Genomic DNA, 12660 nt, shown 5'->3' with positions numbered 1-12660 from the left:
CCATATGCCGCAGGTGCGGCCCTAAGAAGACAAGAAAAAAAAAAAAAAGAAAAAGAAAAAAAAAAGGACCATCAATGTCCTTATTGATCTTGACATCAATAAGGACGAAGAAGGCCTGGAGCAGGGCACACCAGTGGGCTGGGGGTGACCACAGGCGTTTCAGCTCTCATGCTGCATGGGGGGAGCAATCCTTTCGTGCCCTGTAATCTCCATTCCGTGGGTGACACCACTAGCAGCACCTCTCTGGGTGGCTGTCGGAGAGAGACCTGAAAACCCACTCGCTGTGTCCTGTTAAAAGTGCTTCAGAGAGCTGGCAGGCACTGTGGTTATGAGTCAGAGAAGCACTCACTGCAGGAACTACCCCATTCAGAGAGATGCCCAATGGGAAAGCTGGGGGACAGGTGTGCCACAGGGGACATGGTGGCTTTTCTTTGGGCATTCCTGAGCTCTCAAGACTCCTTGGCTCACAGCTAGGAAATCGGGGCAGGGGACACCTGCCCCCTGGTGGCAGGCAGTCTTCTGTGCAGAAAGAACTAGAGAGTCCTCTGATGCTTCCACCCTCCTAAGTTGACAAGGAGCTTGGCTTCCAGAAAAAGAGAACTCGGACTGAAGCTTTCATTATATTAGAGTGAGTAAAACAGGGCCGCAGAGTGGTGACCTCTAAGAAGGAAATTAACGGAAAACCAGAGGCCCAGGAGGTCAGGAAAACTGTATTTTACCGCAGATTGTTTACAAGATGGAAAGAAAAGCCAAAGGAAGATGAGGTCAAAGGGAGCTCGGCGGGAGAAGGTGAATGGCCTTGAAGTTGAAGCTTCGGCTGAGATGGATGTTGTTCCAGCAAGGCTTAGTGATCCAAACACCACAACCACTAGCCAGGGATGGGCCACCGTCTACACTAAGTGAGGCCCAGGGACTCTCCATCCCTGACCTTGGGTTGACCTTTCCACAGAGCGGCTCAGGGGCCCTGTGACTTCCCGGGACAACCCAGTTGTCACTGAATTCTGGTTGCTGGGAAACTTGGCTTCTGTTACGTTTGAGAAGATGGTGCAGCAATAAGCTTGAACCTTGGCACCTGGAACCCAGCCCTGCCTTTTACTGTCCCTCTTATCTTAGGGACAATAATTGTGCCTACCGCACAGAGTTGTGGGGATTGAAAGAGACACTGCACCCAGCACAGCCCGCACCCCGAGGTGCTTGGCAGAAGTCAACTCGCCCTGAGGGGCATTTTTTTTTTTCTTCATTTTTGGTGGCCCTGAGGCATATGGAGCTCCCGGGCCAGGGATCAGATCCAAGCCACACTTGTGATCCACGCCACAGCTGCAGCAAAGCCAGGTCCCTAACCCAGTGTGCCAGGTTGGGCATTGAACCCATGTCCCAGTGCTCCCAAGATGCGGCCAATCCCATTGTGCCACAGCGGGAGCTCCCCAAGGTCCATTCTTAAGCAGGTGTGGTCTGTGGTGCCAGGCCCACCAGCCAGCCAGTGTGCCGTGATGAGAAGCCCCAGCCTGGTAAATTCTAGCACTCTCCCGGGGCACCAGGTGTGGCCCAAGGCGCCTCCTCCTGCGCCCTCTGTTTCCCACCTCCCTCTGGCTTTCAAACAGGTGGCCCCTGGACGTCCACTAGGCGAGAAGACAAGACATGAGCACAAAGTCCGAGAGCGTGGGCCTGGTCCCTCCAGGGCACATGAGCTGATGGCAAGCCCAAGGCTTCCCTCCTCCTCCAGGACGGCCCTGGACTGGGCAGACAGCTCCCCGGGAGGGGCCGGAGTGGCAGGACCCAGTTTCCGCATCAGTCATGTCTCCCCAACCTGTGAGTCTAGACGCTTCCCACGTCATGCTCTTGGCCTCTTTTCCTGCCCAGCCAGCGTTTTCTAGGGCCTATTCCATCACTAACGGTCTGGCTGTGTTCAGACGTCTTTTCCCTTTCTTGGGTAAATGCTACCAGGGCGAGACAGCTCAGTCTTTCCAAGGGAGGGACAGTGTTATGAAAAGTCTGAGTGATGCCGTGTTTATCTTTTCTTCAAGGGTTGCATCACCCTTGCTCTGTAGAGGGCGGGGGGGGGGGGGCGCACACATACACGTGGGAGAGCCATGGGGAGCAGGGCAGGGCAAAACGACCCCAGGAGCCCACCCAGGACCTGGAGCTGCTCTCGACATCTCAGAGAGTACAGAACCCAGAATGCTGTGCTACTAGCCTCATTTCTCCGTAAGTCTGAGGGCACGCTTCTGAGTAAATTCAAACCAATGGGAGGACAAATCTTTCCAGGTCCAATTTCTTTTTTTTTTTTTTTAACCCCTTTTTACAGCCGCACCAGCAGCATATGAAAGTTCCTGGGTTAGGGGTCAAATCAGAGCTGCAGCTGCAGCTCTACACCACAGCCGAGATCCGAGCTACAACACCAGATCCGAGCCACATCTGTGACCTATGCTGCAGCTGGGGCAACACTGGATCCTTAACCTACTGAGCGAGGCCAGGGATCGAACGCACATCCTCATGGATACTGGACAGGCTCGTAACCCACTGGGCCACAACGGGGACTCCCCAGGTCTAATTTCTGAAAGCAGAATGCTTTCCACCACACGTGCATGAGGAAATGTTTATTTTCTAATATACCGTTACAATTTTTAGTAAAATTTTGTCTTCGTTTTTAAAATTCACCCCAAGGGAATATCATCGTAGTAAGTTGGCAGTGGGCATAAAAACCCTTTTCAAGAATCCTCCAAAGACATGATAATTAAATGCAACGTGTCATCCTAAACTGGAGGCTGCATTAGAGGAAAAAAGCTGCTTTAAAGCAGTGTTGAGTCAATGACGTTAAGATAGTCTTACATCAGTGTTAAATTTCCTGAAGTTGTTAACTGCATTTTGATTATATTAGAAAAAAATTCCTCCTGGAGTTCCCATCGTGGCTCAGTGGTTGACGAATCTGACTAGGAACCATGAGGTTGCGGGTTCGATCCCTGGCCTCACTTGGTGGGTTGGGGATCTGGTGTTGCCGTGGGCTGTGGCTGTGGCGTAGGCTGGCGGCTACAGCTCCGGTTAGACCCCTGGCCTGGGAGCCTCCATGTGCCGCGGGAGTGGCCCTGGAAAAGGCAAAAAGAAAAAAAGAAAGAAAAATTCCTCCTGTGTCATTTGGAAATAAACATTGAAGCGTTTAGAAGGGAACATGATGCACACAACTGCCCTTCAAAGGGTTAAAAAACCATGTGTTAATTACACACACAAATGCAAATGATAAAGCAACCAGGGCAGAGACTGGACAAAGCAGGGTAAAGGGTATTGAGATAGGGTTATCTGATTTGTTTGAAATTATTCTCAAATAAAATACTTTTGAAAAATCCTGGTAAAAGTCAAGTCCTTCCGACTTAGTAAATTTCCTTGTAGGAAGCTGGGAAAATAAGAAGATAAATGTACATTGAAGGATGTCACCAAGGTGCTCTTTATAGCCGTGAAACACTGGAAATACCCTAAAAGGCCAGGCCCTGATGGGAGGCTAAGAAAGGTCCCACAGTCGCTGTGCAGATAAGACGGAGGAGCCAGGAGTTCCCTAGGGGCCTAGTGAGTTAAAGACCGGCGTTGTCACTGCTGTGACTTGGTCACTGCTATGGTGCAGGTTCTATCCCTGGCCTGCAAACTTCGGTGGGAACAGCACCCCCCCCACCCCCGCCCCCACCCCCAGAAGCCAGATCAGCAAAGGCAAATCAGAGAGCAGAGTCGGATCAGCAGAGCCCTGGTTCTCGAGATGTGACTGGAAGGGGGTCCAGAGCAGACCAAGGCCTTGAGTGAGACATCCCTGCGCCGATGCCAGCTGGTGCCCAAGCAGAGGCCCCCAGAGACTTCGGGAAGTAGAATCGAGCACAGGTTGGGGGAGGTCAAGGTGGTGTCTGGAAGGAAGGCCAGGAGCCCTGGGGGCGGGCAGGTTTAAAGGGCTGGAGCACCAAGAGTTGGGTTTTAGCTTTGACTGTCAGAACAGCTGGGTGTCCGTGCCTAGAGCTGCTCGGAAGAGGACCAGGGCTGGAGATAGAAAATTTACAGGGAGGGTTTTTCCTTTTTCTGCTTTTCCCTGGTGTCCAAATTTTGCACAATGAATGTGTATTAATGTTGACAGATTTTTTTTTTTCTTTTTTAATGGGCTGCATTTGTGGCATATGGAGATTCCCAGGCTAGGGGTCGAATCGGAGCTACAGCTGCCGGCCCACACCACAGCCACCGCAGCATGGGATCTGAGCCATGTCTGTGACCTACACCACAGCTCAACGACAGATCCTTAACCCACTGAGGGAGGCCAGGGATCGAACCTGCAACCTCATGGTTCCTAGTTGGATTCGTTTCGGCTGCGCCACAAAAGGGAACTCCCCAATGTTGACAGAATTTTTTAAAAATTACTTAGGCAAGTAATTCATCACCAGGTGGGTCATGAGACAGCGGGCACCCAGAGGGTCCCTCCCCCGATGAACAGCGCCCCTCCCCCTATCCGAGCACAGTGCCCACGTTGCCGCCCCTCCTGTGGCGGGGCAGTCCAGACGGGGGAGTTTGGGATGCAGGAGGCTGCACACCGGGCGTGTCCAGGAGAGGTGTGGGTGCGGCCCTGCCAGAACACCTCCCACCACCCACCAGCCCTGCCCCGCCCCAGAAACACCCTGGGAGCCAGCTCTGACCTGGGGGACCTCAGCACTTTGTGGAGCAGCTCCTGTGGGACTTTCCGGAGGTGGATCTGTGTCCCCATCAAAGGGACCAAGTTCATCTCCATCCACTTCTCGCAGCCGGTGGTGAGCAGCTCTTCCTTGTACTGAGAAGGCACGGAAAGCCCATTGAGAAAGGAATCCCTGGACTCCTAGCGCCCTCTGCTGGGCTGCGACGGTGCTACAAGCGTGCTCTTGGGTGTGCAGAGCTGCCGCCCAGCTCAAAACCTCTTCGTTAAAACACGCAAACTGCAGCTGACAATGTTTGTTTTCCGAGTGTTTGCCAAGCTCAAGGCACTGCTCTAGGCTAGTTCAAATCCATCCTAGTCTATGAGATCAGTTCTTTTATTTTTTTCTTTTTAGGGCGGCACCTGCAGTTGCCAAGCTAGGGGCGGACATCAGAGCCACAGCTGCAGGCCTATGCCACAGCCACAGAAACATAGGATCGGACCTGCATCTGCAAATCACACCGCAGTTTGTGGCAAGGCCGGGTCTTTTACCTACTGGGCAAGGCCAGGGATCAAACCTGCATCCTCAGGGGTACTAGCTGGGCTCTTAACCCGCTGAGCCACAACAGGAACACCTCAGTTCGTTATTATTCCCATTTTACTGATGGAAAAACTGAGGCTCCAAGATTCCTGCTCTTGCCTGTGGCCACACAACTAGTTAAGTGGTCTGATCACAGGGCTTGCACACCGAAATCTCTAGACTGAGCTCTGTGACTGATCACAGAAGCTCCCCACTTTGAGGCTCAATTCTCTCCTCTGATAAGGAGAAAGTTCAATTGCTTCATGTATTGCCAACACTGACACACCGACGGGGCCAATGTGGGACAAATTTCACTCAACTCCACCAAGAATGTCCTGGAAGGTTGTCTGCTGTTTTGGGGAGAAAGCTTGCATATCCCCTCCTCCCCAAGTTAAAGCTTTTATACTTTATTTTGGATGTTAACATATTCTTTTTTTTTTTTTTTTGGTTGCCCTGAGGCACATGGAGTTCCTGGACCAGGGATCAGATCCAAGCCGCAGTTGTGACCTGTGATCTCACAGCTGCAGCAATGCCTGATCCCTAACCCACCGTGACAGGCTAGGGATGGAAACCTGCATCCCGGGGCTCCAGAGACACCACCAAGCCTATCGTGCCACAGCGGGAACTCCTTATTCTCTTTAAAAATAAAATGATTTCTGAAAAATTGTTCATTTGGCAAAATAACACGTGGGCACACTTAGGTTGGTGCCACCCAACAGGTTTGGGGGAGTGGGGCCTGGTACGTGAAATCCCAGAATCCGGAGGCTCTTGGGTGGGGGGGTGCCTCAGAGGCTACCTGCTTTGTCTGGGCTGTTCTCACCCTGCAGCCGGCCAGGTAGAAGTTCTTGATGGTGCCTGGAGTGAGCTCACTCGTCATCATGGCCACACACCTGCAGAGAGAGAACCGCTGTTTCTGGAGGCCGCCAGGCTGCTTTCAGAGAAGCGGGCAGCCCGGGGTTGGGGTGGGGGGTTCATTCAATTCCCTTCGACAGAAGGGAAAGGAAGAGACCTTTGTTTTAGGGATGTGGAGCTGTGGCTGGAGGACAAGACCAGCAAGACCTGTTGCAAACAGCCCCGGGTGGAGGGCATCCCCAGATTAAATGCTTCAGAAGGAAACAAAGCAGCCTTGACACCAGGGAGAAGTGTTACAGTTCGGAGATTATGCACCCCAAGGAGCCCTACGGGGTTTTAATTTTAGAGTGGATCAGGAGTTCCCGTTGTGGCTCAGTTGGGTTTTGAACCCCACTGACATCCATGAGGATGCATGTTCGATCCCTGGCCTCGCTCAGCAGATTGAGGATCTGGCATTGACATGAGCTTTGGTGTAGGTCACAGATGCAGCTTACATCCCACGCTGCTGTGGCTGGCTGCTGCAGTTCCGATTGGACCCCTAGCCTAGGAACTCCCATACGCCACAGGTGTGGCCCTAAAAAGAAAAAAAAAAAAAAGGAGTGGATTCAAAGAGCAAATTTCAGGAGTTTCTGTTGTGGCTCAGCAGGATAAGAACCCGACATAGTGTCTACAAGGATACAGGTTTGATCCCTCTCCCTCGCTCAGTGGGTTAAGGATCCAGCGTTGGCACAAGCTTTGGCATAGGTTGAAGATGTGGTTCAGGTCCACTGTTGCTGTGACTGTGTCGTAGGTCTCAGCTGCAGCTCCGATTCAATCCCCTGGCCTGGGAACGTCTATATGCTGCAGGCGTGGCAGTCAAAAGAAAAAACAAAACAAAAAAACAAAGAGCAAATTTCTGATGAAAATCTCAGTCCCTTTCATGACTAGGCCCTGTTGACTTAGTTTGCTTATTCATCAAGGATCTGTTCACTGAGCTATGTGCCAGGCTCCCTGCGAGGCCCTTGAGATACAAAGGACAAAGCTGATGGACCCGTGGGGCCAATGCACATTAAGTAAGCATGTAGAAAGCTAACCACATTATTGCAGCTGCACTGAAGTTTAAAAATTAAAGAACATGTTGCCATAGGAATGCAAAAAAGGGGGAACCTAGCCTAGTGGGGGAAGGACCAGAAAAGTGACATTTGAAAACCTGAAGGAGGAGGCTTGGCCAGGCCAGGAGCTGGGAGACCAGCATTGCCAGAGAGGGAAACAGCCTGTGCAAAGGCCCTGAGGCAGAAACAGGTGCCGAACTTTGAACATCAAGGAGCTCCCCGCTGCACTGCGGGTAGGGGGAGTAAGTCTCAAGAGATGAGCCGGGCTAGACAGAGCATGTGGTGGGGTGGATAGGCCGTGTGGATGGTGGGGTCATGGAGTTTCAGTGACATACCTGTCACAGCTGCTATGTCTCTCTTCAGCATAATTTTCTGAAGGCATATTAACTTCATCAAACAGGGCACCAGAGAATAGCTACTGGGCTCTCATACGAAGCCCTTGAACTCAACTGTGATCCTAAATTCAGTAGAGATACATGTTGCCCTTGGACAAAGGCTTAAAGGATATCCAGGAAGTCTTGCACATGTTCTAAAATGTATTCTTCAATCAGCAGAGAGTTGGGGAGCTCATTACCACCAAGAATCACACCCCTGAAAAATAGCTTTAACTAAGTTGCACATCAGTGTGAAGACTTGGCCAGTATCAAGAAAGAACATAATTTTATCTTACATTGTATTTACACTACGGATATAGTTGAGGACATTGGTCATAGCAGCACTCAGTGTCATCTGATGAAGATAAGCAGGATTTTATTACTAAGAGTAGCTGTGCTTTTCCAAAGCCATCTTTTAAAAACTCCATGTTACTGATCAGGTTTCCCTTTTCATATGAGCTGCTAGGGAGCTCCAAACCAAAAGTATGGTCCCCTTAGGGAGTGTAGACTATGTTATGCAATTCCAGCCTCTCTATCCTTGTTTTCCTTTTTCTTTTTTTTAAATAATTTTGTGTCCTGTTATTTTATGTAATCTTTCAAGCCACCAAAAACTGTTACTGGAACAAGCTAAGAAATAATGAATGGAAAACATCATGTCATGATCGAGGCACGTTACCCCCTTAGATCCTACGACTGTCCCTTCACCACGGTGAGACTGATCACTATAAGGAGTTGTCCTGAGTATTGGAAAAATCTGTGCTGGGGAAAGACGAGACTCTGCTGTCATTGCTCAGGCAGGTTGGCAGGTGAGATTGCGAGTCCCATCAATTCTACATCCTCACCGTCTCCTAGACGACCTGCCCCCGCCCCCACCCCCACCCCCTTGTCTCTCACCTGAGCCTCTGCAGGTCTCCCTGCCCCCATCAGTCTCCCGCATCCCCAGTGCCTCCTTCACGGTGCATCCTGAAGGTCTCATTCAAAAACAGAGAGGCCCTGGGCACTCTCCCCTCCCAAAGTTCAGGCTCTCTGCTGACAGAACCAGATGGGACCTGCTCACATGGCCCTTGAGGTCGGCATGACCTGGGCTCACCCTAACCCCCCCCACTCGCCCTTCTTTCATCTTTCCACACCCCTCCCCCACTCCAGCCACATTGGGTTTTGGGGGGCCAAGCATGTTCCAGTTGCTATGCTCTCTTCTGCCCCAAGTCCCCTTTCCTCCCACCCTTGGACAACTGGAATCCTTCCAGGCTCAGCACAAGTGCCACCTCCTCTTGGAAGTCTCCCGGATTGCTTCTCCTCACATGCCCCCTTTGATTTGATCTCCTGACCTTTTTCTGCCTGGTACGTCTGCCTCCTCCCACCACTGTCCCCCCACCCCTGGCACAAATGCACACCCTCAGCGCCTGCTCTGTGCTGGCCTCTGTGGCTCGTTCTGGAAATGTACGCATGTAAATCTCCTTTGCTCCTGACCTGGCTGTGAGCCGGGCTCACAGATCAGCAAGGCGGAAACCAAGGGAGAAAGGGGCTGTGTGGGAGGCTCAGGTGGCACTGCTCACCAGGCACAGTGTCCTTTAGCTGCTGGCTTTTGCTGTAGAGATGCGTGGGCAGAATGAGCTGGGTCGGGGAAGCTGGGATGCAGAAATCAGGGCCCACCCCCCTGGGCTCAAGGAGAGTGGGGGCAGGGTTCCACCTCCGGAAAATCTAATTGGCACCAGGCAGTTGCCCACAGATGGAGTTCAGCCCTGCATGGAGGTGAGGAAATGCCCTTCCAGCATCCATGAGCCTGGAGGGACCCAAGACATTCATAGGGAGGTCGTGGGTGGGTGTGTGTGTGTGTCTGTGTGTGCGTGCAGGCAACAACCATGATCGCAGTGTGTGTGTGTCTGTGTCTGTGTGTGTCTGTGTGTGCGTGCAGGCAACAATCACAGCCGTGCCAAAGCAGACACTGTGTTGTGTGATTCTAACAAAGCCACATGCCCTTGCTTCATCCCCTAAAGACGGTGGCCTCAGGTCTGCATGAGTCAGACTCAGGCAACTGGGTGACGTTGCCCTGACTGGGAGCTCAGCGGAGATGACCTTTGGGATCTCGTCCAGCACCTTGATTTGTGATGCCAACAGAGTGACCTGGGGCATTTCTGTTTACACACACACACACACACTCTAAGGCTTGCGCGGCCACACCCCTGCCAACCACCCCATCAGCCTCTCAAAGGCAGGTGAGACCCAGCCCAGCTGTGTCACAGGCCCATCTGGCTCAGACCTAGGATTCCAGCCCCACCGTAATTATCTGTAGAATCTGGGGCCCAGCCCATCAGCCCCAGGCCAGCGCAGGATTGCTCAGCAGCAGAATGATGGGTTTGACTCAGTAGCCAAGGCCCTTCCGCCTGGGCATTTCAAACAAGGTACGGAGGAGGAAGCTATTTGTGGCCCCACCCGAGATAAGCCAGGGCTGGGGTTCTGGAAGGAAGACCCGGCTTGGTGTCTCAGCCTTGGGGAGGGCAGCCCAGGCTCACAGACAGAAGGTGGCTGAAGGCCCCGCTCCAAGAGGGAAGGTGGCCTTCCAGCTTTGGGGTCAGAGATACCTGCCTGCACAACCCAGGAAACAGCCACTCAGAAATGCATGCACACAGGAGCTGTGACTTAGTAGCAGTGATGTGTCACAGGGCTGAAGGCAGGTGATACACACAACGGAAGGGGAGGGGGGAATCCCAGGGAAACCCAGACTCCCCCCGACCACCGCCTTCAGGGTCAAGGCCAGAATTCCTTAGTTCTCCCCAAGACTTTACATGACCTGTGACCACTGGCTTCCCATCTCCCACAGCTCCCGACCCCACGGCCTGGCCAGGCCCACATGCTGGAGTGTCTTTTCTTTTTTTTTTTTTTTTTTTTTTTTTTTTGTTGTTGTTGTTGTTGTTGCTATTTCTTGGGCCGCTCCCGCGGCATATGGAGGTTCCCAGGCTAGGGGTTGAATCGGAGCTGTAGCCACCGGCCTACGCCAGAGCCACAGCAATGCGGGATCCGAGCCGCGTCTGCAACCTACACCACAGCTCACGGCAACGCCGGATCGTTAACCCACTGAGCATAGGGCAGGGATCGAACCCGCAACCTCATGGTTCCTAGTCGGATTCGTTAACCACTGCGCCACGACGGGAACTCCTGGAGTGCCTTTTCATGCTGGAGTGTTGGGCAGGAAGCTTTAGAGGACAGGGACCCTGCCCATCTGGTCCCTTCTGTCTCCCTGGTGTCCTGGAGAAGCCCATGAAGTCATTCTCGAAGGAACAGACACATGAATGAAGGTGTGACTGACTCCAAGCCAACTCCATCTGACCCAGTGCCACTGAAGGGAGGGGGTGCGGGATGGGTCAGGACCATGAACGAGCAGGTGACATCACTGCCCCCCCTGAGCAAAGAGGAATAGGAAGTGCTAGGGGTGCAGGTTCCGGGGCCCCTCGGTCCCCTTAAGACCTGGCTGCTCTATCCGGAAGTTGTGTGGCCTTGGGCAGGTTACCTACCTCTCAAGCCTCCTTTTCCTCATCTGTGACTGTAATATCCTGCCTCCTAGGGCCACAGGGAGAATAAAATGAGGGTCCTGCAAAGAGCTGAGGTCAGTGTCTCTCCATGGCAGACACTCCATTTCAAAGCCTTCATGCCCATACCCCCTTACCCAGTCCTGGAGGAGGCAGGACAAATGTAATGAGACACATTTCACAGCTCAGACCACTGAGGGATATGGAGACAAAGGAGCAGCTGGCAGCAGGGCTGAGCACCGGCCCCATGGCTACATCCTGGGTTCCCTTTGGCTCTGCAGAAAAAGTCTAATGAAAACTGGGAGCCTCCGAGAATTTCAGCTGCATTTCCCCTGCGGCATGGCTGCAGGCAGAAACGCTGAGGTGTCTGGCACTCCCTCCCATTTCAGCATCCACAGAGCCTCCATGGCCCCAGGTAACCCCTGTCAGGATAAGGAAGTCGCCACATTTGATGCCAATCCGCTGTCAATGTCTCCTAGTTTGCCCTGCATGGGTCCCCCAGAGACCCCACCCTCCCCAGGCTGCGGCGAGGTCTGAATGCCCAAGAGGAAGGCTGTCCCCAAAGCCAGTGGTCAGACTGATGGGCAGACTTTGACTTTGTATTTTTCTCCCTTCTGAAAGATCTACAATGACCATGTGTAACATGCATAAAAAAATTAAAATGTTGTTTACAAGAGAAAACAAGTCTTGGTCTGAAGTGAGTGGGTGCTGACCACGCTGTGGCAAGTCAGCTGGTGTTTGAACCGCCAGTTTATGCGCAGGCGCACTACACCAGAAAGACCTTTTTTTTTTTTTTTCCCTTAAATCCAAAAATGAACCCAGGTGAAATTGTCAAGCAAGCACAATTTGAGCACTATTGGGAAGTCACTCTGCACACCCGCGAAATTCCTCCCAGGCATAGAAATCCCCGCACGTGCATTTTATATCTATGAGTCAAGAGCTAGCGGTTAAAATGAGCGTGTTGCTGGAGAGACGGCCCAGTTGGTGAGCTTACAACGCACTAGTGTTCATTACGGTCTCAGTTATTATTATATTACCGCAGACTCGAAGCGGTCCCTGGAGCAAAGAAACCCCCAGCCGCCTAGCCAAAGTAAGAGGGATGTTCCATGACATGGACCCTGTCCGGGGCGGACCTCGCCACGGTTCCTTACCTTTGAAACAGGCTGCGGAACTGGAGAATGTGGGCGGCAGCCAGCACGCCCAGGACCTCCTCCATGCTGATCTTCACCTCGGGGATGTAGAGGTTCTTCAGGGCGGTGGCGAAGGCTGTGGAGAGAGCATCCGAGAGCGAGTCATCAGCCGGGGGTTCTACAGCCCCGCATCCCCCACGCGCAGGCGCCCTGCCTGCTGGGTGAGGGTGCCCGAGCGGAGGTGGGGCTGGGGCAGGGAGGCAGTAGACAAAACGCCCCGCTCTGACCTGGGCGCAGACGCTGCCCTAGCTCCCAGCCCCCTCAAAGGAGCTGAGGATGAAGCTAAAGAAAACGAAGCTCCTGTGAAGGAATCTTCCCGCGAGCCGGTCCAGGGCTTCTGTCCTAACCTGGGGTCCTTGGCCTGTGCAGGGAGGTGGCTGCCCCCAGATGCGCACAGTGCTGTGTGCACGGGGATG

At 52.8% G+C, this 12660-nt stretch overlaps 1 protein-coding gene across 11 annotated transcripts in view; it reads right to left on the bottom strand.

The window, feature by feature from the left end:
• The window catches only part of BTBD16 (BTB domain containing 16), a 57780-nt gene that overhangs the window by 26681 nt on the left and 18439 nt on the right, over positions 1 to 12660 (bottom strand). For all 11 annotated transcript variants that reach the window (XR_014827081.1, XR_014827082.1, XR_014827083.1 and 8 more), the window contains exons 7-9: positions 12206 to 12320; positions 6031 to 6100; positions 4659 to 4789 (exon numbers count right to left, since the gene is read on the bottom strand). Coding sequence is in view for 8 of the 11 variants with exons in the window: in XM_084995756.1 (XP_084851882.1) it covers positions 4659 to 4789; positions 6031 to 6100; positions 12206 to 12320 (316 nt within the window). In the remaining 3 variants the exon portion in view is untranslated. The remainder of the gene's footprint in view (positions 1 to 4658; positions 4790 to 6030; positions 6101 to 12205; positions 12321 to 12660) is intronic.

The sequence above is a fragment of the Sus scrofa genome, chromosome 14 (assembly GCF_054392235.1).
Source record: "Sus scrofa isolate SSC_HxYL_T2T_F1_AM1 chromosome 14, Sscrofa_HxYL_maternal_Yorkshire_Landrace_v2.0, whole genome shotgun sequence".
NCBI classification, from domain to species: domain Eukaryota; kingdom Metazoa; phylum Chordata; class Mammalia; order Artiodactyla; family Suidae; genus Sus; species Sus scrofa.
The sequence above is the reverse complement of the archived record's forward strand: the minus strand, read 5'-3'. Positions and strand labels throughout refer to the sequence as shown.